The 23580-nt window shown below is 48.9% G+C and overlaps 2 protein-coding genes across 3 annotated transcripts in view; one reads left to right on the top strand and one right to left on the bottom strand.

The window, feature by feature from the left end:
* RFC5 (replication factor C subunit 5) overlaps positions 1-4298 on the top strand; it is a 9376-nt gene extending 5078 nt beyond the window's left edge. The window contains exons 6-11 of the mRNA XM_036276545.1: positions 85-244; positions 962-1043; positions 1419-1548; positions 2062-2139; positions 3165-3219; positions 4184-4298. Coding sequence (XP_036132438.1) covers positions 85-244; positions 962-1043; positions 1419-1548; positions 2062-2139; positions 3165-3219; positions 4184-4280 — 602 coding nt within the window. The 3' untranslated portion in view covers positions 4281-4298. The remainder of the gene's footprint in view (positions 1-84; positions 245-961; positions 1044-1418; positions 1549-2061; positions 2140-3164; positions 3220-4183) is intronic.
* Positions 3398-23580, bottom strand: WSB2 (WD repeat and SOCS box containing 2). 2 transcript variants are annotated; one of them, XM_036276544.1, is made up of 9 exons: positions 23532-23580; positions 17394-17562; positions 12786-13030; positions 12493-12624; positions 9822-9922; positions 8516-8688; positions 7667-7777; positions 7440-7547; positions 3398-6818 (listed from the first exon to the last, which is right to left on the bottom strand). In XM_036276544.1, exons 1-9 carry the CDS (start codon positions 23542-23544, stop codon positions 6656-6658), a joined length of 1215 nt encoding a protein of 404 aa, XP_036132437.1. In that variant the 5' UTR covers positions 23545-23580; the 3' UTR covers positions 3398-6655. The 2 variants fall into 2 exon arrangements, with proteins under 2 accessions (XP_036132437.1, XP_036132436.1); XM_036276543.1 differs by lacking the exon at positions 23532-23580 and having other exon boundaries at positions 17394-17581.

Raw genomic sequence — 23580 nt, 5'->3', positions numbered from 1 at the left:
CATGTGACCATTGAAAAGTTCAGGATTTCTGGGTCCTTGGAAGAATCAGCATGAACAGGAGGTGGTTTTCTTTTCCCTTGCCAGTGATTGAGAAGTTTACTGAAAATACCAGATTTTGCCTCATCTGTAACTATCTGTCAAAGATCATCCCCGCCTTGCAGTCCCGGTGTACACGGTTCCGCTTCGGTCCCCTGACCCCTGAACTCATGGTTCCACGCCTGGAACATGTCGCTGAAGAAGAGAAGTGAGTAATTGAAAAGCAGGGAAGGTGGGGTCTCGGCAACTGAGTGTGGTGTAAGCAGGGCTCAGGGATGACCGGCTGGTTTGCATTTAAAGGTGATGTTTGTCAACAACTTAGCGGAGTGCCCAGCATCAGGGTCTGTTAGCTGCTGCCATTTCCCTGGTACGTGACGGACATTCTTCATAAAAGTCATTTGGCTCTTCTCTTGAATCCCTCTCCTCCCCTGGAAGCTGTCCCAGTTTCCTCCTCCTCCTCTTTTGTCATTGCAAACAGCATGCTGCCAAGTCCCTTCTGCCGGGGTGCCTGCAGCCTTTTCCGCCCAGAAGGGAAGGTACTGAGATAATCCAGGCTGTGTAATCAGATGCCGAGCTCGCGGCCGACCCGAACTGCCGGGATCTGAAAGGAGGCGCTTCGACTGATCACACACCTCCCAGTGGCCTTCCCTCCAGAAACGTGGTTCAGAGCCAGTTGCTCAGCGTAGCAATTCTTGTTCCTAAATAAGGGTCCTCTAGACTTGGAGTGGGCTGTAAATACTGTTGTGAAGCTGTCGCCCTAAAGACCGGAGTGAAGTTCAGGTCCTCTAGGTCAGGAGAGTAGGTAACTGTGTCCTTCCTTTTTCTGTCACTGTTTCGACACCTTAATCATTCCAGGCCATCGTGTTCCCCTGGTGAATGCCGGGCTCTCGGGGCCTCTCAATCCCTTCTGCCCGCTTCCTTTCAGAGTGGACGTAAGTGAAGATGGGATGAAAGCGCTCGTAACCCTTTCCAGCGGAGACATGCGCCGGGCTCTGAACATTTTGCAGGTACAGCGCTCCTCCTCCGGGTCTCAGGTCGCGGCTTTGGGATGGTTCTTCAAGAAATGCATAAGCGGCAGCACAACCAGTGTGTCAATTCAGAAATCTAGGGCCTGCCCGGCCTTCCCTCCCATCCCCAAGCTCGCCCGCACCTGTGTGTTCTGATGGACCGGAAGAACGGGCTGTGAACGAGGGGATCGGGGAAGGCTCTGCAGCTGCACCGTGGCCCAGCGGCAGCCGCAGAGAAGGCCCAGCTCTGCCAGGGCCCACCCCGGGCTCCAGCTCGCCTGTGCCTCGTGCCTCGGCAGCCCACCTGCCTGCCGCCTCGGCGGTTCCTCCTGGCGGCCGCCGTGACAGCCGCCGCGCTTCTCTCCCTGTCTGCAGAGTACCACTATGGCCTTTGGGAAGGTGACAGAGGAGACCGTGTACACCTGCACCGGGCACCCGCTCAAGTCAGACATCGCCAACATTCTGGACTGGATGTTGAATCAAGACTTCACCACAGCCTACAGAAGTATCCTTTCTCCTGGCCTGCGCTCGGCCCCGGGAGCTGCGGCCAGCACCTCCACCCTGCTGGCAAGACAGGGGGCTATGGGTGGAGCGGATACTTGTCCTTAGTGCCCCAGGGTCCTTCCTGAAGGGCTCTGTTCTGGGTGCAGCGTGAAGCCACTTACTCCCGGTGGGAGATGCAGTTAGACCTCGGGTCGGGGGATGCAGTCAGTCATTTTCGTCGTCCCCGTGACTCTTGCTGTGAAATTGAAAGCCAGGTGCAGTGACTATGAAGCCTTCTGGGGAATGCATGTGGTTCTGTTCTCCACCAGACAGGCACATCTTTTAGAAAGCCCTTACTGAAGATGAAAACGGGAAAAATGAGAACTGGGGTTCAACATGCGCAGTTTCGGGTTGAAAGCACCACACCGAGATCAGAAGCCCGGCTCTCTAAAGCCATCGCCAGGGATGGGTTCCCAGTTCCCTGCAGCACGTCTGTTCGGGAACTTACCCCTTTGCCTTAACTGCTGCTCTCCAGATATCACGGAGCTGAAAACTCTGAAGGGGCTGGCGTTACACGACATCCTGACGGAGATCCACCTGTTCGTGCACAGAGGTGACCCCCAGCACCCCCTAGTTCAGAGGCTGTGCAGAAGGCGGCATGCGTTTGGGTTAGGGGTGGTTAGAGAGGGAACACGAGGCTTCATTTTTGAAGCAAAGAAACAGGAATGAAGAAGTATAAACCATACCCCTCATTTTTAGCTTTGTTATTTAAAACTTCATTCCAAAAATAGTCTTTGAATCCCTAGAACTGCTGGGGGGAGAGTGGAAAGAAACTCCTGAAGTAACTTAATTTCCTCCAAGGGCATGTATTTTACAGCAATGAGTAGTGTTTTGATTCACATTTCTAATAGAACATTTTCCCCAAAAGGACAGGGAGGAGGCTCTATTGTCATGGAAAGTGAAGTAGTCTTAAGTAACCTCCGAAGTCCCACGCTAGGCTCATCCTCTGCACGGACTTGGTTCTCAGCCTTGGCAGCACGTAGGGATCACCCCACCAGCTCAGTTGGCCTTTGGGGAGAACGAGGCACCCATATTTTCAGGCTGTCCGTGTGGTCTATGTGCAGCCGTTTGGAGAAGGCCCCTCCTCCTCAGCGGCCACCTGCACAGGCAGTGGGTCCGTGAGGGTTGTCTCTTCCCGGCTGGCTGGCTAACGTCTGCCCGAGAACATGCTTGGCTCAAGCCCAGCTCTGCACTTTGTGAAAGCGAGCATAAATTGACTTTTAAAAATCAATAGTTCATGTTTGTTTTTAAAATTGGGACAGCCAGGGAGAACAGCTTTTACATTAGCTTGCAGAGCTGCCCAGATGCTGAAAGACCAGCGTTGGAGACTCCTCCGTGTTCTCGTGGTCACCCTGGAATCTCATTTGGGGGAGAGGAGCTCACGGGTCTCGCAGTGGGAGTGGATAAAACTGAAAACCTATCCCAGCTTTACTGCCTTAGAGGTGTGGTAGCTAGTGATCTGAGGCCACAGAAAAAGGGTTAATCCATCTGCTATTTAAACTCATGCTCGTCTTCTGGGTTCTTTTTTTAAGAGTAGGGAACAACAGACATCACTCATCTGATTTTGTTTTCCCCCAGTTGACTTTCCATCTTCAGTTCGAATCCACTTGTTGACTAAGATGGCCGACATCGAGTGAGTATCACTTCCCAGTTCTCATTCCTGCCTCCTCTCCGCTGTGGTTTGTACTTGCTTGGTTTCAATTTTTGTCCAAATCATTCCTATACAGTTACGATCTAGTGCTTGGTGGGATTAATGATGAAACATGGGCAAAGGTGTGAGATGCTTATTTTGAGAACACGAACAAGCACAAAGACAGGTACAACGCAGTAAAAACCTCAGAGGCTTGGTCCACATGGGCCCCGGAAATGCTGTTGTTTGGGAGGCCTGCTTCCTTCAGGGCGGACCCCCAGGTCTTTGGGGACAGTCCGCTGCCCAGCTGCCAGGGCATTTGGCATACTCAAGTGTACTGGGGTGTAAGAAACCGAGTTTTTCACCTTGTGCAGTAAGCAGTTACTAGCCCCCAGTGACGCTGGCAGCCATCATTTAAACAGGCAAGACTGTCTACATAGGCCAACTCTAATTTGCCCCCATTGGTTTTCAAATGTACAAATGAGGTGACTTCTGATCACTACACTGTGAATGAATGCCACGGTTTTGCTTTCAATAGCTTAATCACTTAAAAGGTGGCAAGATGACATGGCGGTGTCCTGCTTTACTGACTATACAGAACCACAGATGTATCACCCAAACTTCCCAGTGAATGAAGAGGAAGGAAATCATTGTGATGTCTCAATACATTTTGTAGGTGAAGAAATAGTCCTTAATCACATAAAATTCTGCATATCTCTGTAGAGCTACAACAAAGTTCAGAACACTGCTAACAATTTTTAGACTTGATTTTTCCTTCAAACTGGTGAGGAAAAGTTATGAGTGTTTAGGACAGAGAAGACAGTGTTAGGGGACACACACAAGATAGACATCCAGGGTAAATTTTTATTGCGTCCAACCCTCCTTCAGACGTTCAGTCTTTGATCTGCTCTCTTGTCGAAGGGTTGCTGTCTGACGCTCTCCACTCTTACCTGTCGGTCTCACGTAGGTACAGACTTTCTGTTAGCACCAATGAGAAGATTCAGCTGAGCTCCCTCATCGCAGCCTTTCAAGTCACCAGAGACCTGATTGTCTCCGAGGCCTAGAAGCTGACTGGGACTGTGGGCTGCAGGCTTTGGCCCGAAGTGACTAGAGAGCAGAGGACGTGGTCATGGGACGAACTGCTGCCCAGGGCCAGGGAGTGAAGCCACAGTGACCCCAGGTCTTAGGACATTCTTGTCCCAGGCATGGGTGGGCAGATATATAAAAAGTACCTTATGGCTGTCCCGAGCAGAGATGTCCAAACTGTCTTACTGCACTGCCCACTGTTCTACAGGAGGAAAAAGCAAGCACCTCTTTCACCTGTGCGCCTCTTAGCCTTTCTAGTTGCTTGGGGGAGAGGAAGCTAGCCTACCCCACAGGTAAAGCTTTCAGATCTAATACGGCCCACATGTCCTCCGCCTCGAGGTAACAGGATATCTCCAAAGTGCAGTGTAACCTGTGACACTGTCCATGTCTGTGCTTTTACAGGTGTTAACCGACTTCTGGCCCAAACTATTATACTCACGGAATGGACTCGATTCTCTTGCTTTAAAAACTGGTCGTTTTATTTTTCCTCTTGAAGTAGAGGAGTTACTAGCAGGTTCCTAATTGTTGGTGGACAGCCGTGAACTTTCTGGTGACAGCACAGGGCCAGCAGTTGCCCAGCGCTCACGTGTGTAATGCAGGGAGGGCACATGGGTTAGCCTGACTCCAGAGCTCCCCCTGCCGAGCGCACCGGGATCTGCGTGCAGACGCAGCGTGAGCTCTGCAGCCGTGAGGCTGTTGTTATCGTTTCTTCATGTGGAAATAAAGCAGTTTATGGTTGGTTGTGTTACAAGTGACTCCTTTCCTTAGTTATGAAGACACTGATTTATTCAACTTGGGTCTGTATGAAAGCCTTCCTCTCTGACACCACGGAATCAACTTTGGAGGCTGTTCTTTGTAAAGGTGTCGAATTCTGACACCACCGAAAGGGAGAAGTCAGTTTTTCTATCCGAGCACAACTCGCTCCCCAAGAACACCAGCAAAGTCTGAAGCCAGTGGCTAAGTGGGGCCTCAGGAAAGCCACCCAGGGCCTCCCAGACTACACGACTTGTGATTCTTAAGGTAACCACAACATTAAAAACTTGCCCAATCCATTCCTGCCTGTCCTGTTGTACTCACTTGTTTTAAAGGTGATTTTTTTTCTAATGGAAAAAATGAAACGAAGAGCCAAAAGCTTTTAACTTTTTCCTTCAATGAAAGTCATCTTGAAAAGAGATGCTTTTCTTCAGCAACAAAGGCGGTGGAGGAGAGAGTCCTCTCCTCTTCAACACGGTTCATGCTACACTGGCCTCCAAAGAGCACCTAGTAAGCAAGCCGAAGGATACGATGTTGCATTTCTTTTAAAATAATTTAAAATATATTAAATTTTCCAAAGGCAGACTTGTTTGAATGAGGTGTCTTGACTAGATAACTACGCGTCACTGAAGGAGAACAGTACTTTTAAGGGGCTACTGTGTTTAGGGGTAGAGCTGGAACTGGCTCATTAGTCCTCTGAGATGCAGCAGCAAAGTCAGACCTCATACACGACACTACCGGCTGAAGTGATGACAACACCGAGTCTACACGATTAAGGAGACACCTCACAACTGTTCGACTTAGTACTATGATTTTTAGATACCATCAAGAAAAACACAGCTGTACCTTAACATCTGTTGAGAAAATGCAAATAAATATGCTAACGAAAGGCAAACAACTGACAACTCAGCCACCTGAACAGTCATGCAGTTTAGGAATAGTCCTTGTGTAACCTGGCATATAACTTGTCACCTGCACATGCACACCACTGTCTAAAACAAAAGAAGCCAGTTATAGTGTATTAGTCAGGAGCACAGCCTCTGAGCCACCTGCGATCTAGAGAAGTTAACACCTCACGCCAGAGACTGCTCCCTGCACACCCCTGCTGGTCGGAGGGAGCTGGAGGGGGAGACTTGCCAGCATCCATGCAATCTGACGGGAGAACTTGAAACAAGGCCGCTGCTGCATCCACACAGCAGCAGGCACTGGGCGGCGGCCACACCTCCTGGGAGGAATTTAAACCCTCTGCTACCTCAGGCTCTTGAGGCCTAGCCAACTTCTTAACCAAAACATCAGTAACTGCACCTGGAATCAAAACTACTAGCAAGAGTTCAAAATTATTTCTAAGTGGACTGAAGATTTCAGGTCGGGCTCTGTGGCCACAGAAGTGGAATCCCCTCCTCTATGCCTGACTTCCACATGTCGGGGGGGAAAGATCCATGACTAGTCCACTGGAATCTGGTTTTGCTACATTCTATTCACAATCCCACAGGGAAATTCTATTCCAATCCAAGACCAGATGTTTGGCCCATTATTCCAGCTACTCCTTTGCCAGGGAGATTTATCCTGCTGCAGAGAAAGTAAGACCATGTAGCGTTGCTTAAAAAGTCCTGTATGTGAGGAACTCTTTCATTTTCTTGGGGATTGGCAGTGCTAGCACTTGGTAGGTGGTGAGGAAACTTCGAAGGGCTTTGCGGCATAAGTGCTTCAGTGACGACAGGACCCGAGGAGCTGTCCAGAACTGGACATGACCATCCCTTGTCCTGAAACGAAACAGAAAGCGGTTCATTCAGACAGACGTCGGGAACATGTTTTCGCTGTGATGAGTACTAATGTTTCTACTCTGGCTTGCGCTAGCAAGAGACTCCAGGGAGTGCAATGTAACCCTGGCTGCTGACATGGGTGTAAAAGCCGTGGTGCTGAATAATGGAGGCTGCTAAGAGGTTTATAAGCGCTCCAGACACTGATACCGAAGTGCTAGCCCTGTCAGCACAGCCCCTTCTAAAACACACTATGAGCTTAAAAGTAACAGAGAGAAGAATACCACCTACTGAATTATAGATGGTCCCTGAAAGGTGGTCTCTACCATGAATGGTTTCCATATAAATTTTGCATCATTTTAATTTATGCTTCCTTGCAGGCATAAGGAACTTCCTTCCATTAGTTGTCATGAATCACAACTCTTTAATTACATTTAGATTAAATATTAAGCATAAATGATAACCTATGTTGGCAGAATAGAATATTAGAATTTTATGTAATCGCGGATTTCCTTAAAGCCTTCCTCACAGGCAAGAAAATTCTAAATACTTGCTTTCCTTAAAAAGCCACATGGTATACTCAGCAGAAACTGCTGCCCATCTGTTCAGCTAACAGATACATACCCTGTGGCAATAACTCCACCATGTGGAAAAAATGTGCAGCAAAGACCATTGGTCATAGGAGCAAACGCGATTGGAGTTTTCAGTTCCAGGGCCCAGATCCTGAGGAGTCTGGATGAGAAAGAAAAGGATGTTTGCACATTAGCAGACGTGGGGCCAGACCCTGGGGAGATGCTACCATGACTCACAAGCCCTAGCTCTGAGGCCACAGAAAGAGATTCTCTTGTTACCTGTCATCCGCCACGGTGGCAAGGTACAAGCCCTCGGGAGAGAAGCACACAGATCTCAGGGAGCTAATGTGGACATCGCTGTCATCCATTGGGGGGTCGAGCTGGGTGTGGCTGGGGAGAAAGAAACAGAACAGTAAGGAGTGGTGGCCACCCTCCGCCCTTCACCTTCATCCCCAGGCAGGAGGCCGAACTACCTGGCTATGGAAAGGCTCAGGATGCATCTTGTACCCCAAATGGAAAACCTTGGGACTTGCAGACTAGAAAAGAAGACTGGAGAAAAGCGCATTTACTAAGGCTCCAAGTGTCTTGTGGGGGCTGCAGGGTTACTGACACCCCCAGTGCTAGTTTCCTTATGCAAAGTAGGTCAGCCCTCACTTTATTGCCACTGTACAAACTGAAAGTCTTTTTTGGGCTAAGATACATGGTAATTATAGGACTACCTATTATTTGCTTCATAAAACAGCAGAGATAAAGGAGAAAAATAGACCACATTTGTATGAACATGAAAATTCATTTTGGAAATAGCAGTTTCGGTAAGAGGATCATTGTGAACTTGTTACTACAGTTATTAGTAAATGGAAAAAAAGAGTCACTTTGAGGTTTCTTAATGCTGAATCCAAAGAAGTAGTCTCATTTAGCAGGAGAGCTGAGGGCACTTGGGTCTAATTTGAGAACATAACTGACAAGGACGCACTACTGTACACCAGCCTTAGCATAAGCTTTGAACCCACTGTCTTTGACCCAGGTTGCCCCCTCCTATGCCCTGGACTCTAACAGGGACACGTCTAACCCAAGACAGGTTTCTATCAGTCACCCCACAAGGAAGTCAAGCAGGGAGCTGGTCCTTACTGGAGCGACCTCAGCCTTTCGCCAGTGTAAGGGTCCCACATGATCACGTTGGTATCATAAGAAGCTGTGACAAGCAAGGCAGAGTCAGGGGAAAAGTCACAAGAGACAACGCTGCTCTGGTGGCCCTCCAGCTTCCGGATTAACGTGTAGGACCGCATGCTCCAGAGAAAGACCTGTGGAAAGTAGCAGGTGCCGGGTTAGGGGCAAGAACAAAGGGCTTTAGGGCTCCATGGCCAGATGAAGCCAAGTTCTCCCCCCCCTTCCTGCAGCTCTCCCAGAACACGTCACATATGCTTAAACAAAGTACCGTCTGAATTCTAGAGGCGTCTAATCCATGGACATGCTCACGGAGTGTACTTTAAGGAAGAATATGCGGAGCCAACCCCAGGAAGGCTGCCAGCTAACATGCACCAGTGGAGACTTCCGAGTTCTGCTTCTGAGCCTGTCTGCAAACACGCAGTACGTGTGCACGAAAAGGTCTTGTCCTTTCATTTAAAACCACAAATGGGCCAGAAGTGAACTCCAGGGCTGCCAACACAGCGGTGGTACTCCACCATGCATTTTACAGCCCCACGTGTCACAGGGCCGTGGAAATCTGCCCACCGCTGCCGGTCTGACCCAGCTCCTCACTTCCAACCTTTCTGAGAATCCTTAAAAACAGGATTTCGTTTTCTTTCCTTTGAGAAAACGCTCGCGTTCCCATCGTTCCAAACCTCAAATGCATGATCAAACCAGCTGGACTGGACCAACTAATGAATTCTTAACTTTCCCAAGTCAGTTGCAGCCACCAGGTTCATGCAGATACAAAATTCAAACCAACAAACTGTTCCCAAATTGTCCTTGGGTTTCTAATAACTTTAAAATAACAGGATTTCAGGACAAAGTTCAACAAGCAGCTGTACAGCTTACGACCTGAAATGGAAATCCGAATTGGGTAGATACAAATCCTATGGGTCAAAGAAAGTCTGGGTCCATCTGGAGGCTGCAACTTTTAAAATCTCAGATTCCAAAGGGAGAAGAAATGTAAAAGGGCCCCTTTCCCATCTGTAAAGACACACAGGCCTCAGACGATGGCCACGGTCTACTGAAACACCTCCTCTTTTGGTCCATGTCGAAGTGCCAATCAAAAGGGAGGTACCATGCAGGAGGAGGCTCTGGCCCCCAGCATGTCTTCTGGTGGACTGAGGTGCAGGCAGGTTTGAGGACACTGGGCTCGGTCACCCTCTCACACCCACAGCCGCGCCAGGCCCCCAGGTCTTGCTGAACTGACACAATGCGCAAGTGGCACCCGAGGTGTGAGACGTACCGACTTTTCTCCAGCCGCAGAGCAGAGCATGCTGCAGTCCGGGGAGATGGAGCAGCAGTAGACCCACTGCAGGTGGCCCGACAACACCTGAATCTGTTTACCTGGCAGAGCAAAGGGGCAGACGGTGAGCTGTCTCAAAACCACAGAGCAGGAAGACCGAGGAACTGGTAGTGACAGGCCACCTACCCAGTAGGTCCGCCCAGTCCTCTACCAACTGAGTTCCAACACCCTTTTTTTTTTAATCCTCACCCAAGGATATTTTTCCATCTATCTTCAGAGAGAGAGAGATAGAGAGAGAGAAACATCGACGTGAGAGATACATCGACTGGTTGCCTCCCACACAACCCCGACCAGAGCCAGGGACAAACCGCAAATGAGATACATGCCCTTGACCAGAATCAAACCCGAGACTCATTGGTCTGCGGGCTGACACTCTACTGCTGAGCCAAACCAGCCAGGGCCCAATACCCACTTTTTAATGCAGAGAAAGAAGTATGACAGAAGCTGTCATTTAAATACCTGAAATCTATTACTATAATCATCTAACACCCAAGGAAAAGCGCTACCTGCCGTTTCACCAAACTCCGCGAGACCATCAGGGTAAAGGGTGGACGCAGGGCAGGTTTGACAGATCCCTTCGACAGCAAAGAACACTCTTTCCAGGTCTCCCCACCACCTCAGTTACTTTGAAACATCCTTCCAAACTGAGAGTGTTTATCTTCAATCCTCTCTGTAATGTCTGCCCGCAGCACAGGGATCCCCTCCACACCCCCGACTTCCCTCACCGTGTCTGGATGAGCGATGGCACAGTTACTAGGGCCACACCTCTGGGCTCGGGCAGCCCTGGCTCCACTGTGCCCTTAGCGTGTGACCCGGGATCACGCCCGGACTCTCTCCAGGTCTCACTTTGGAAAAAACAAAATGCCCATCCACAGGGACATGAGTGAATGAAGGGTGTTAACAGATAGATCCACCCTGTTACCTCACATACAATGAAACATCTAGGTCTTTCCATGGAGTATCTTTAATGAGAAAAAACAAGATTCAAAAAAATTTGAAGATTATGATTCCATTCTTATGAAACAAGAACCCCAAACCCCATAAATGTAAGAGTGTGAGTATCCTAAAAGAATTATACAAGTATAAGCAAAATATGGAAAGAGATATGAAAGACTTAATGTGGGTCCCAAGATTACAGGGGATTCGGAGGAATCCAACAGCGAGGATGAGACATGTCGAGGGCCGTGGGGTGGGGTGGGGTGGGGGTGGGAACAAGCCAAAACAAAAGGAAGAGGGAAAATACGTTTTTAAAATGAATATGGTCATTTATGAATGTATGGGTGCGTGTGGGTAAAGGGGAAGTTGTGTGCAGTCATCACGGTCTCCTGAGCTATCACCGGGACAGCTCTGCCCTGCGGTACCGAGCGCTGGGTAAATCGAGGCAAGTGGTGCAGGGTGGGCCCAGACTGGGGACCCTGCTTTGTTCCCCTCCTCTTGGAAAAGCCCTAATAATCGGTCTAGTCCCTTCTGCCCACTGTCACCCTCGGTTTCCAGTGACTCGAAGCCACCTGAGGACGTCCGTGGATGGGAGCAAGCTCCTGTGGCCACGGCAGCGGCCTCTCAGGCCTTCCCGGGCAGCAGGCCCCTCTCGGCCTGGCCGACTCCGAGCTCCACAGGGAAGGGCCGACTAGAGTTCCCGTGGTGATTAATGCCTTCAGGTGACACTACGAGGACCTCCTCAGATGTTCTGGCAAGTCACGGGCTCACTCCTACGAGGGAGAGGCAGGCAGGTCCCCTCCTGGTCTGGAGAAGTCGTGGCTCAGGCCAGCGTCCCAGTGCTCTGCAGGACCAGGGACGGGCGCCGTGTCTCGTGGACTGCCCACACCCTTTCCTCCTTCCACGCCCCCAGCCCTGCATCCCCGCCCTCGGCACAGACACGTCCTGTCAACCCAGTCCCGTTCCCTATGTCACCTTCCAGGTAAGGCTCAAGGCCAGAGACAGGCGTTCCCTCCTGTCTCCTGCACTAACCCTGCCCGAGGCAGAGCTGCTCGGAGCGGAGCCCTCTAGCCTGGGAGAGTTCTAGACCCAGACTCTGCTTCACAGAGGAACGTGGTTTCTACCAGGAAGCCCCCGACATGGACCACTGCTCCTAGATCAGTGGTTCTCCACCTGGGGAGACACTGCCCTCCACACGGACACGGGGCAGTGTCCGGAGACACTCTGGTTGCCATGACCATAGAGGGTGCTACTGGCATGCCGAGGGCAGAGGCCGGGAAGGATGCTCGACACGCTAGAATGCACAGGACCGCCCGTCACAAAGAGTCGTCCAGCCCAAATGTCCACAGCGCCACGGAGAGCAAAGGTATTCCACCTCATGTATTCTCAATGGAGGTGACAGCAAGAGCGGCAACAACTGGTTCTACTGGTAAACAAAAAGGAACTGACCTGTTTTACATACAAAGTGTAAACACACATTCAGTACATGAATACAGTATTAAAATCTTTAAGAGGTGAGGGGGAGTGATTAGGAAAACAAATGTCTGAAAAGGCTCCGAAAGAAGCAATAGAAAAAAAGATCGAGACACACTGTTCTGGGTAAAAATGACACTGGCAAGGTAGACAGGGGCAAACAGTATTTCAGGAGTCTCTCGGGAGCCCGTCCCCTCCATACCATGTTTGTTCAGGTCCCAGATGCGAAGAGTCTTATCCCGAGACGCAGAGACCAAAATCAAACTGCCACTGGGCGTGAAGCTCAGGTCCCTCACAACATCCTGGTGGCCGGAGAGGTTCAAGAGCAGGAGCCCTAGCAGGGAAGCAGGAGCCCTCGGTTAGCGGGAGACAGGGCGCCCGGTCTGCCAGGCACAGCCACGCCCCTCAGCCGGCTTCGGACTGGTGGCCCTTCAAGCTCTACTTAGGACATGCACACAAGCCTCCAGGACCTTGTGCCAGCCAGGGATGACCTACCTGTCTGCACCTCCCAAATCTTGATCTGCCCGTCGTTGAGGCCCGTTGCAAGGATCAGGCAAGAGCCGTCTGGCACCTGGGGATGGTGGCGCGCCCAGAGCTTCCTGCTGGGTGGAGAAGGCCACGGGCTGAAGGCCAAGCCCCAGACAATCTGCCCACAGTCCAGAGTCTTCTCCTTTGGGCTGCCTCGCCCTTTTGTATCATTTTTGCTGCTTCGGCTTTTGGCTTCAAACCCTTTAGGGATGCTGGGGGAAGGAGAGAGTTCTTAATGAGTCTGAAATTGTCAGCATGTCAACTAACTTTTCATCCTGAGTATCTCCGACTTTCAAGTCCTAGGAACAAACTGGCCTTGGGAATGACTTTTCTCTTTAGAATCTGTGCGTGGAGGCTTCTCCGGCCTGGCTCGGCCCGTGACAGCCCTGCCATGGGGTGACCTGCCTTTGGGCAACCGGATCACAGACGCCGCAGGGGCCGCCTGCTTCCTCAGAACGTCCTCTCGGGTTCTGGTGTGCAGGAAAGATGCACTGTCCTCCCCACGGGGAAGCAAGCACGCTGTGGAGAGAGGGCAGAACTAGAGCCTGAATCTCCGGCTGCAGCTTCCGCCTGAGGAGACCCCACCGCTAAATTACAAAACTCCCAAGAAGCGGGGACATTAACCCCGTTCCTGCCAACACACTTTGCTTGGGACACACTGATTCCTGCCTTCACTCACTACGTTCCAATCAATGACTTAGGCTCTCTCGCTCACTTTCCTGATGCTATGTCCAGCCCAGGAACCAATGGGCAGGAGAGTCCACAGAGAAAGAACCCAGACTAGTCAGGGGTGCATGAAACAACCTGCCTCTCCTCTTTCACATTCCACTTCTGGTGAAACACAGGCCCAGGTAAGCTAAGGGGACTGGGTCCCTAAAACACGGGCCCTTGCACCACCCTGCCTAGCAGACAGTACCTCAAAGGCATGAGCATTTAGTCAGCCTGAGGTTCAGCCAGAAGACCTGGAGGTTTCCTGCCTGTGGTACTGTATCAGAGCACGTGTGAAATCCTACTTTTCTCTAGCACCCTGACCGCACTCGAGGGTACATCAAACAAGGGGAAATGGAGATGATCAAGCTGGAACTCAGTTCCAAGAGCAATCCTATGTTCATGAATATGTAGCTGAACCTCTTTCTGTATTTCATCTGTTCCCCAAAAGTAAGTCAATCACATTTTTGTCAGTAGTGTGGTTGAAATATACAAAAACATTTTCACCAAACTCACGTGGAATTAGGACTTCAAGCCAGTGGAGGCTGCGTCAGCTCTAAAACCCCCCAGTCTAAATCAGAGGCTGGCAAACCACGCCTAGGCTAACAGCCTGTGTCTATGAATGAAGTTCTAATGAAACACCACCATGCTCATTTGTTCGCCTACTATCTGTGGGGGCTTCGAGGCTACAGCAGCAACGTGGAGTAGTGCTGAGACCGTAGAGGCTGCAAGTCCAACATACTATTTGGACCTTTATAGAAAAAAATGTGCTGACCCCTGGTCTCCATGGCCAGACACAGTCAGGAATTTTATTATTCTGACAAAACATCTGGATGTGATCATGCTTATCTTTTTTATTGGGCCTGCCCAACTCACACCCAGCCGCACACGGCAGACCTGCCTGGCCCTGGCACCCGAGCCTGAGTCTGCCGCCCAGGGAAGGGGCCATCAAAGGCTGACAACAGGAAGACTTTATGGGACAGCTCGGGGTCTCCAAAGTTACAGCTGTTTTATTCTTTATAAAATTCTAATTTCTGTATTTGAATTAAGGGATAGCTACTTCATTCCAAAGAAATTAAGGTACATTAATATAGTAAATCATTTTAATATCAGAAACTTCATTTTTCTAGAAAGAGATAGTAAAATCTCCATTTTAGGGGTAGAGTTGACTGTCCTGGGGGGGTCCCAAAATCAGGGGCAGGTCTGGAACCAGAACCAAGTCCTGGCTTCCTGCTGACCAGATCCCCGGCCTCTGGGCCTGTCGAGGAATCAGGATAAGTTACACAGGAGGTGGGAGGCGCGACCATGCAGGTGGTAACAGGGCACGGGGGAGTCACTGGGAGAACCTCACTAAAATTAAAGTTTAAAGAAATTTTTTATTTCTAAAAGTAGTACAATTATTTGGTTAGTATCAATGATTTGTTCAGGATCAAAAGCACGTATAACATGATTTTTAAAAATGTGTAACATTCCTAAGAAAAACATAAATGCCCCAGACTCCCACCTTTTTGAAGGACTTAAAAAATTATTTTAAGTTATAAAAATAACAGAGAAATGTGGGAAAAATTTGGAAATTAGGCAATTAATAATTAATATGAGAAGACTATATTTACCTATACTAGTATATATATTTAAATACAAGAGTGATTTTCAGGAAAACAACAGGATTTTTCATTTTATGCTTTTAAAAAAACACTCATCTAAAGATATGTTTGTTGATTTTATTTTTTCTCATCTTCATTCAAGGATATTTTTCCATTGATTTTTAGATAGCGTGGGAGGGAGGGAGGGAAAGAAACACTGATTGGCTGCTTCCTGAAACACTGATTGGCTGCTTCCTGAAACACTGATTGGCTGCTTCCTGAACGACCCCCAAACCAGGCCTGGGATTGAACCTTGAACTGCAACCAAAGTATGCCCCTTAACCGAAATCGAACCCGAGACTCTTTGGTCCGAGGGCTGAGCTCTAACTGCTGAGTCAGACCATCAGGGCTGTTGACTGATCTCCGAGAGAGAGGGGCTGAGAGAGAAAAACACTGATGCCACAGAGAAAGGCTGGCTGTCTCCCTGACGGGGTCGAACACACAACCTTCTTGGTACACAGGACAGCGCTCCAACCAACTGAGTCACCGGAACGGGGCCATTTTATGCTTTTTAAAAACTTTTTCAGACTACAAATTTGTATCAGACTTAAGACTGGAAGAGAAGTTAAGTCCCCTGTAATTAGAGTGGGTAGATAGATCAATAAACAATGAATGACCTTGGCGTTATCATTAAAATGACCGTAGAAGGAACTGAAAATCATAATAAAAAAAAAAGACACACCATCTTTGACAGTTGCAAAAACATATGGAAATACCACAATATCCTTAACCATTCTCTCATCACCAGATTTGAAGCTGCTTCTGATTTTTAACTACTCTATAATGAAAATCAGCGTCTGTGAATAGATGATCCTATTCCTGAGATTCCTAATCGCTGGAAGAACGTTTGTAAGGTCTCTGCTGCCTACTGGCAAACAGCCTTCCTTCCGGGAAGTGTGCCAATGCGCAGCCCTGGACCCCAGCAGTGCACAGAGCACCCATCTCGGCACACTCTCATCAGCGTTACCTATTATCAAGGGAACAAGTTTCAGGCTAAACTTCAAAACAAATGAAACCCTCAAGAGCAGAGGCTGTGTTTGATTTATTTGGGGTTCTCAGCCCCTAGCTCAGCTTCTGGCAAAGAAGATGGCAACAAATGTTGGCTGAATCCGTAAATGCAGACAGAGTTGCCCTGGGACAGATGAAAAAATGCAAATGCTGGGCCGTCTGACTCCGGAGGCTCACAGAATTCAGACACTGGGACCTACCTGTGTAACCCCAAAATATAAGAAACTAAACATAGCAGATGATAAAAAGAAATATACCCAATTTAAAAATGGGCAAAGGATCTGAATGGACACTTCTCCAAAGCAGATATACAAAGGGCAATATGCCCATGAAAAGGTGCTCAACATCAGTACCATCAAGATGCCACCAACCAGGATGGCTACGCTATAATCACAAAGACAGGATAACAAGTGTTGGTGAGGATGTGAAGAATCTGAAAAACTCCCTCATTGCTGGTGGGACTGTAAAATGGTGCAGCCACTTTGAAAGTCTGATAGTTCCTCGAACAGTCAGACACAGAAAACATAGGAAATCCTATGTCCACACAAAAACTTGGACATAAATGTTCACAGCAGCACTATTCGCAATAGCCAAAGGTGAAAACAAGCCAAGTGTCCACCAACTGATAAATGTATAAACAAAATGTGCTATCTCCCCACAATTGAATCTCATTTGGCAAGAAAAGGACACAAAGTACTGACACATGCATCAACATGATGACTGTGAAAACATTATGCGAAGTGAACAAAGCCAGCCAAAAAAGACTACATATTATATGATTTGATTAATATGAAATGTTCAGAACAGGCACATTTCTGACACCAGAAGTAGATTAGTGGCTGCTTAGGCCTGGAAAGTGAGGGGTTTGGAGGGTACCGGCTTAGGGATGTGGTTTCTTTTGTGAGTAATGAAAATGTGCTGAGATTAATCATGGTGACAGATCCACTTTAAACGGGCAAATTGTATGGTGGGTAAATTAGATCTCGACAAATCTGTTTTAAGAAACTTGGGGCTAATGTAACCTCGACAGAACTAACTTTCGCCTGTACAGAGAGTGGGGCTCTGGAAACCCCCGTGATCGATTCCTGAACTGTTCTGCCATTTCCCCTCTCCTGTCCTGGGCCAGGAAGACCCAAGAGTGAGGAGTAATTGGGGTAAGTGATCACGTTCCTCACTGGGCGGACTCCCTCGTTCTTTTGGGTACCCGAGTACTTACAACTGCTCCTCCAGCGGCCAGGGGATCAGCTTGACAATGCAGTGTCCTTGAGACCAAGCAAACCAGGAGCCATCTGGAGAGAAGGCGACACTCCAGGTTTCACAGCTTGACTTCCAATCAAACTGGTGGGGGCGCCCGGGCTTGAGTTCGGCCAGCAGCAGCGGTTCCTCTGGGACAGGAGACAGCATGCTTCAGACGGGCGCTCACTTCCCTCACCGCCGCCCCGACTCAGACACAGGAAAGCCACAGTCTCCCCACGGCAAAGGGTGGGACTCGGGGAGGGAATTGTCATTTCGGTGACCTGGGGCAATCACAGTAGCCAAAGGCCACATTCCTCTGCGGTTACTCAGTTCTGGCACTCCCCTCTGTTGGTTCACCATGACTCAGTAACCTTTGGAAAGGTAAACCCAGGGAACTGGAGGCCTCATTTTCCTATGAATGCCGAAAGAGGAAGAAAGGAGAGCGGACCGATGAGAACCAGACCAGGCAAGGATGCGTTAGATGGTGCAGATTAGGAGGCTTTCAAATGTATTTCAATTCTCCTCAAACGAACCTGCTACTGGGAAATGTGAAAAAAGTCCGATCCGAATCCCAGTGCATCCTCCCCATCATCAAGGCTAAAATAAAATGTTCAGCGCTTGCCCTGAATCTTGCTTCGACCTCGCTGTGGCCTCCCACTTCCATCCGCCTCTGTTCGCACTTAAACCTGCATATCCCATTCTGTGCGGATCTCTCCCGACTCCTTTTCCTGTCCCCAGGCACCCTGCTAAAATGAAAACACCCCTCTCATCTCCCCCACCTCTTTCAACTCCGTTCCACCTGCCTACACAGTCAAGGCAGCTGAGCCCGGGGCTCCACCCCCAACACCAGCTCCAGCATCTCCCTGACCACCACGCTCTGGCCACACAAGATCCACCACCTGGGACTCATTTTCTGCTCTTGAGAATCCCATCTAGATTAGCAACTGAGCAGTGTGCCCTGATCTCACACTATCAGAGCAGAATGAGCCCCTTATTTCATTCTCTCCTGTAGTAGCCAATTTCCCCCTGCCCCACCCCCCACCAGAATATAAGCAAGCACCCTTGTTTAAAAACAGCGGATGATTTCATCTTTGTAGGTGCTGGGTGGGTGCTTCCTCATCGGCCTGAAGGGCAGTTCCCTGGTTACATTTTCTACTCCAGTGGAAGTTTCTCAATGGCTGATGAAGCCTGTAAGTTACAGGCCTTCAGAACGAACTTTCTGTCCACTACGATGGTGATACATACTAATATAAAAACTGGCTTTCATCCTGAATGAGGTCACTTCCTGATGTGTATGTTCCACTTTAACAGTTTCGAGACTTGGACCCTTTTACAGCTGTTGTCAGATAGATACTAATTTAAACAGCCCGCCCTGGCTGGTTTGGCTCAGCGGTAGAGTGTTGGCCCACAGACCAGTGAGTCTCGGGTTCGAATACGGTCAAGGGCACATACCTCCGTTGTGGTTCGTCCCCCGCCCTGGTTGGGGTCATATGGGAGGCAACTAGGGGATGTGTCCCTCTCACATCGATGTTTCTCTCTCTCCCCCACACTCTATCTGAAAATAGAAAAATAACCTCGGGTGAGGATTAAAAATAATAATTTAAACAGCCCATATTTCATATATTTTAGGACACTTCTTTATGTCTTCTCACGTTTTGACCTCCTTGAAATCAGAATGTGTCTTACAAGTGTTGACTTTTCATAGTTCAACAGGCAGGATTTTCTTCCTCAGTGATACATATGGCAATAGGATCTGCATCTTGGATTCAGTGCAACAGATGGTAACGATGCGTATATATGTGCATATATGTACATAATATTTATATATGTATATATAATATTTTCTGGTATATGCATTGTAGGAAAATACATGGGTATATCTTGTTTTAGAAAATAAGTGTTGCTGAACATTCTATCTTTACATAGAATTTTAATAAATCATACCAAGCCTTTGGTGGCTTTGCTATTTAAAGAAGTGTCCTTTACAGTCATTCCCGGCGGTTCTATATGTAAATCTAGGTTTTAAGATCTTAGGTCTAAATGGGCATTTGTACAGGCGCCGGTAATTCCTCCTAGAAATCTGTGTTTGCACATGTCCTCTTTCATCTAGACCGTTATCTGTCTGCAGAATCATATTCCTCTGGATGTGAGTATTTGCTTGGTAAGAATATTTTGCTTTATATTTTAAGTCCAAACAGGTCACTCAATGCTACGCAGCAATCACGCAACAGTTCCTTCCAGATATTTTCTTATGGTGACACAGCCCTGATCTGTTCATGCCTCCTACATGTGGCCCAGCAGTTCTCAATGGGGGGTAATTCTGCCCCTCTGGGGACACACGGCAATGTCTGGAGACACTTGCGTTGTTGTAACTGGGGGGTGGTGCTACTGGTATCTAACGGGTGGAGGTCACGGGTGCTGCTAAACATCCTACAGTGCCCAGGTCAGCCTCCCAACATGAATTTTCTGGCCCCAAATGTCAGTAGTGCTGAGGCTGAGACCCCGCACGTAGTCACTATTAAATGACACTGACCCGGAGGTGCATTTTCCTCAGTTGACCCAGATGAAAATGTCTTTATTCCACCCTGACAACATTTACCGTTGGTTCACCTCCTCCACAGGCACACTGTCCATCCTTTGGACACCATGAAGGCTCTACACAATCGGAAAAGGGGTCATCCTTGATTTCTCTCTTCTCTTAGCCTCCTAATCCAAATCCATTAGCAAGTTCTGTCAAATCTGTTTCCAAAAGACTTGGCAAACCTAACTTCCCTTCATCTCCATGGCTACTATTTTCATCTATGCAACAGTATCTCTCACTCAGCAGCCTTCCAAATGCTCTCCCCACTCCCGCTCTGGCCCCTGCCATCCATTCTCCTCACCTCAGTATAAAATACAAACTCCTCATCCTACCCTCAAAGTCCTGCCGGCACTGGCCCCTGCCTTGTCTCCTACCTGGGCTTCTCTCTCTCCTCTCCCTGCCCCTCGCTCTAGCACACTAGCCTTTTCTCACCCTTCACTGTGCTCAAATAGTTCCAACCTCCGGGCCTTTGCACCAGCTATTCTCTTCCCCAGGAATGCCTCTCCATGGCTGGCACCTTCTCTTCATTCAGGTCTCAGCTTAAATGACAGCTCCTTAGAGAGCCCTTCTCGGACCCCAAGCCAATCTCCTTCACAACTCCTCTCTGTCTTTTCTTTACAGCACAATCAGTGATTTGATTAACTATCTTCCCCAACTCCATGGGAGCGGGGACCTTGTACATTTATCCCCAGCTCTTAGCAGAGTTCCTGGCAGAGAGCAGGCAGGCAGTCAATATTTGCTGAATAAACATACATGGTATACCTCTTTAAATATAAATGAAACGAAGCCCCTTCAACTGTTATGATGCCTACGCCAAACATTTCGCATGAAATGCTTCTTAAAAACATGAGCCATACCCGGATTTCACACTCTATTTCTGTGATTTAGGGATTTAATCTCTTACTATTTCAGGCTCAGGAGTCGAGGAGCTAAAAGAAGAAAGAACCCAGTGACTCCTGCCTCTTCTTCATTTCTAGAACTAAGGAAATTCCGAAGGGGAGTCTGGGCCCCAACTAAACTTGGCAGCTGGAAAAGAAAGCCGTAATTAGTGCAGAACTTAAAAAACGAGAGCTCAGAGGATCCAGCTTCAACTAGGATGGTACCTGCCATGGCCCTTCTTGGTGAAAAAGATCAGGGTTTTCTAATTAAACACTGGGGTGTGTATGGACACACAGGCTGAAAGATATTTACTGTGGGCCTTGTCTGAGAAAGGAGATTCGCCTTAACACAGAGACGAAAGCAAGGTGATTTGTCTTGCTTCCGGATCATGACATCAGATGTTCCATCGGCCTGGAAAACTGCCTAGTGGGCCCCAGAACTTTGCCCGGCTGTTCCATCTTACCATTCAGGGCTGGGTGTCACCTTCTCAGAACCCCTCCTGGCCTCGCTATCTAGAGTGGCCCAGTCACTGTCCTCTCACTTCATTAAATTTTCTTTATAACCACCACTCATCTATCTTTTCTTGATGGCACTTGTTTTTATGTATGTATTGTCCATCTCTTCCCCACAACCACCCTAAACTCGTCTGTCCGTACGCTGCTATCCGGGTGTGCTGCCCAATCCAGTAACCACCAGCCACACGTGGCTACTGACCATTTAAAATGTGATGAGTACAAATTTAGACTACGTATATAATATACATCTTATCTTGAAGACTTAATACCAAAAAAAATCTAAAATCTATCAGTAATCATGATTACATGTTGAAATCACATTTTAAACACATTGGACTGACAAAGATATAGTTTTACAATTAATTTCACCTATTTCACTTTTTCTATGCAGCTACAAGAACATTTCAAATGATATACGGTGGCTCACATTCTATTTCTATTGGCCAGAGCTGACCTAGAGACTGCAGACTGCCTGGCACATAGCAGACACTCAATAAATATTTATTGAATGAATAAATGAATTCTAACCATTGCTCTAAAGATATCTGCTGTTGTCCATTGTAACCCCATTACAATAGGCTTTATTCAGTTTTAAAAGAATGTAAAACTCTCGGTCTTTTTTTTTTTTTAAACAGTAGCTTGGCAGCTCTCAACAGCTCTGCCCACACCCCAAAACACAGCCGTCAATCATTAGGAAAAACCCTGAACTGAAAACAGATTCTTCTAAAATGGGAGGCTAGCTACAGACTGCTTTCAGATTTAACTATAAGGAGTCAATGAAAACCACAGCGGAAGCTATAAAAAGATTCACATAAGATTCAGGCAAACAGTAAGGGCCATTTATAAAGAGAGTTCTATGGGCAACAGTCACTGGAAAGAAAGCCCTTATCTAGATGGGAAAGCAGAGAGAGCTGCCTCTACACCTTTTACTGAATGCCTGACTCCAGCACACAAAGAAATGTCATTTCCCAAATTAAAAAGTTACACCACCCCAGGGAATATCCTGGGATTTCAACCTACCCACCCACAATCCCTGCCCCATCAAACAAGCCAGGGAAGCACACGTCAACCATCAGAATCCTCCAGGCCAGGATGAAGCTTGAACTTCACTGGAAGGAGAATACAAAGAGGTTCCGGAACACACTCTGAGCCCTAGCTAGGCCTTGACCCCTTCTTAGAATTTCCCCTATGGAAGCTGCCTTTAAGCATGGGGGTGCACGCAGGAGTTGGGCCTCCCAGAATAAATTCCAAACACACACCACATTTTTATGTCGGCGAGGTTTGGGGGGCCTGGTGGTTGGAAGGGAGGAGGGACCCGTCCTAGAGGCTTTGCCTTTGCATACACAGCAAGGACACCATTCCCACGGAGACTGCAAGTTCACCCGGCTGTCTCTGACGTAGAACCAATACTCCCCGACTTCCTCGCCGTCTTCTGATGACAGCTGTTAACGGGGCGAGTGTGTACCTCCACCATCAGCCTACCCTAAACGTAACCTGTCACACCCGTCACCCGGGACCAGCACACCTCTACGAGTCACTCTGGAATATACATATCATATGTGTTCCATACATATTTTACGTATATGTGTGTGTGTGTCTATATATATTTATATAAGAATCCCAAGCCCCATTTTTACCACTAGGCAAGTTTGGGAAGCTCCCAAGCACCCATGGAGACAGGTACTATTATTAACCATTTTGTAGACATAAAACTGACACTTGGGGGGGCAGGGGTGGTCAAGGGGCTCGTCCTCGACCGCAGAGCTAGTGAGGGGCACAGCGACTCCCACCCGGACCTGCGAGTGCGGCACCTGGCACCTGGGCACCCACCCCTTTGGGCATCACCCCTTCAGGGCTCGGCGCACCGCGAGTCCCACCCGGGCCCCCCGCCCCCCACTATCCCGGGGGTGGGGGTCCCCGCCACGCCGAGGCCCGTCCTCCCGGTCCGGCCGGCGCTGGGGACGCGGTGGCGGCCGCTGACAGCGAAAGTGAAACAAAGCTGGGCTCCGGCGCGCACCCCCACCTGCCGCGCGGACGGTCCAGGCCGGCGCCCCCCGCGTCCGCCCTGCGCGGCGAGCCGCCCCCACCCCGGGAGACCGGGCCTGGCCCCGCGGGCGGGCACCGGCGCGCCCCGGCCACTCACCTCCGGCCTCCATGGAGGACGCGCGCGGCCCCGCGGCAGGCGGCCGGCG

Source organism: Molossus molossus, unplaced genomic scaffold (assembly GCF_014108415.1).
Source record: "Molossus molossus isolate mMolMol1 unplaced genomic scaffold, mMolMol1.p scaffold_m16_p_22, whole genome shotgun sequence".
Classification (NCBI taxonomy): Eukaryota; Metazoa; Chordata; class Mammalia; order Chiroptera; family Molossidae; genus Molossus; species Molossus molossus.
The sequence above is the reverse complement of the archived record's forward strand: the minus strand, read 5'-3'. Positions and strand labels throughout refer to the sequence as shown.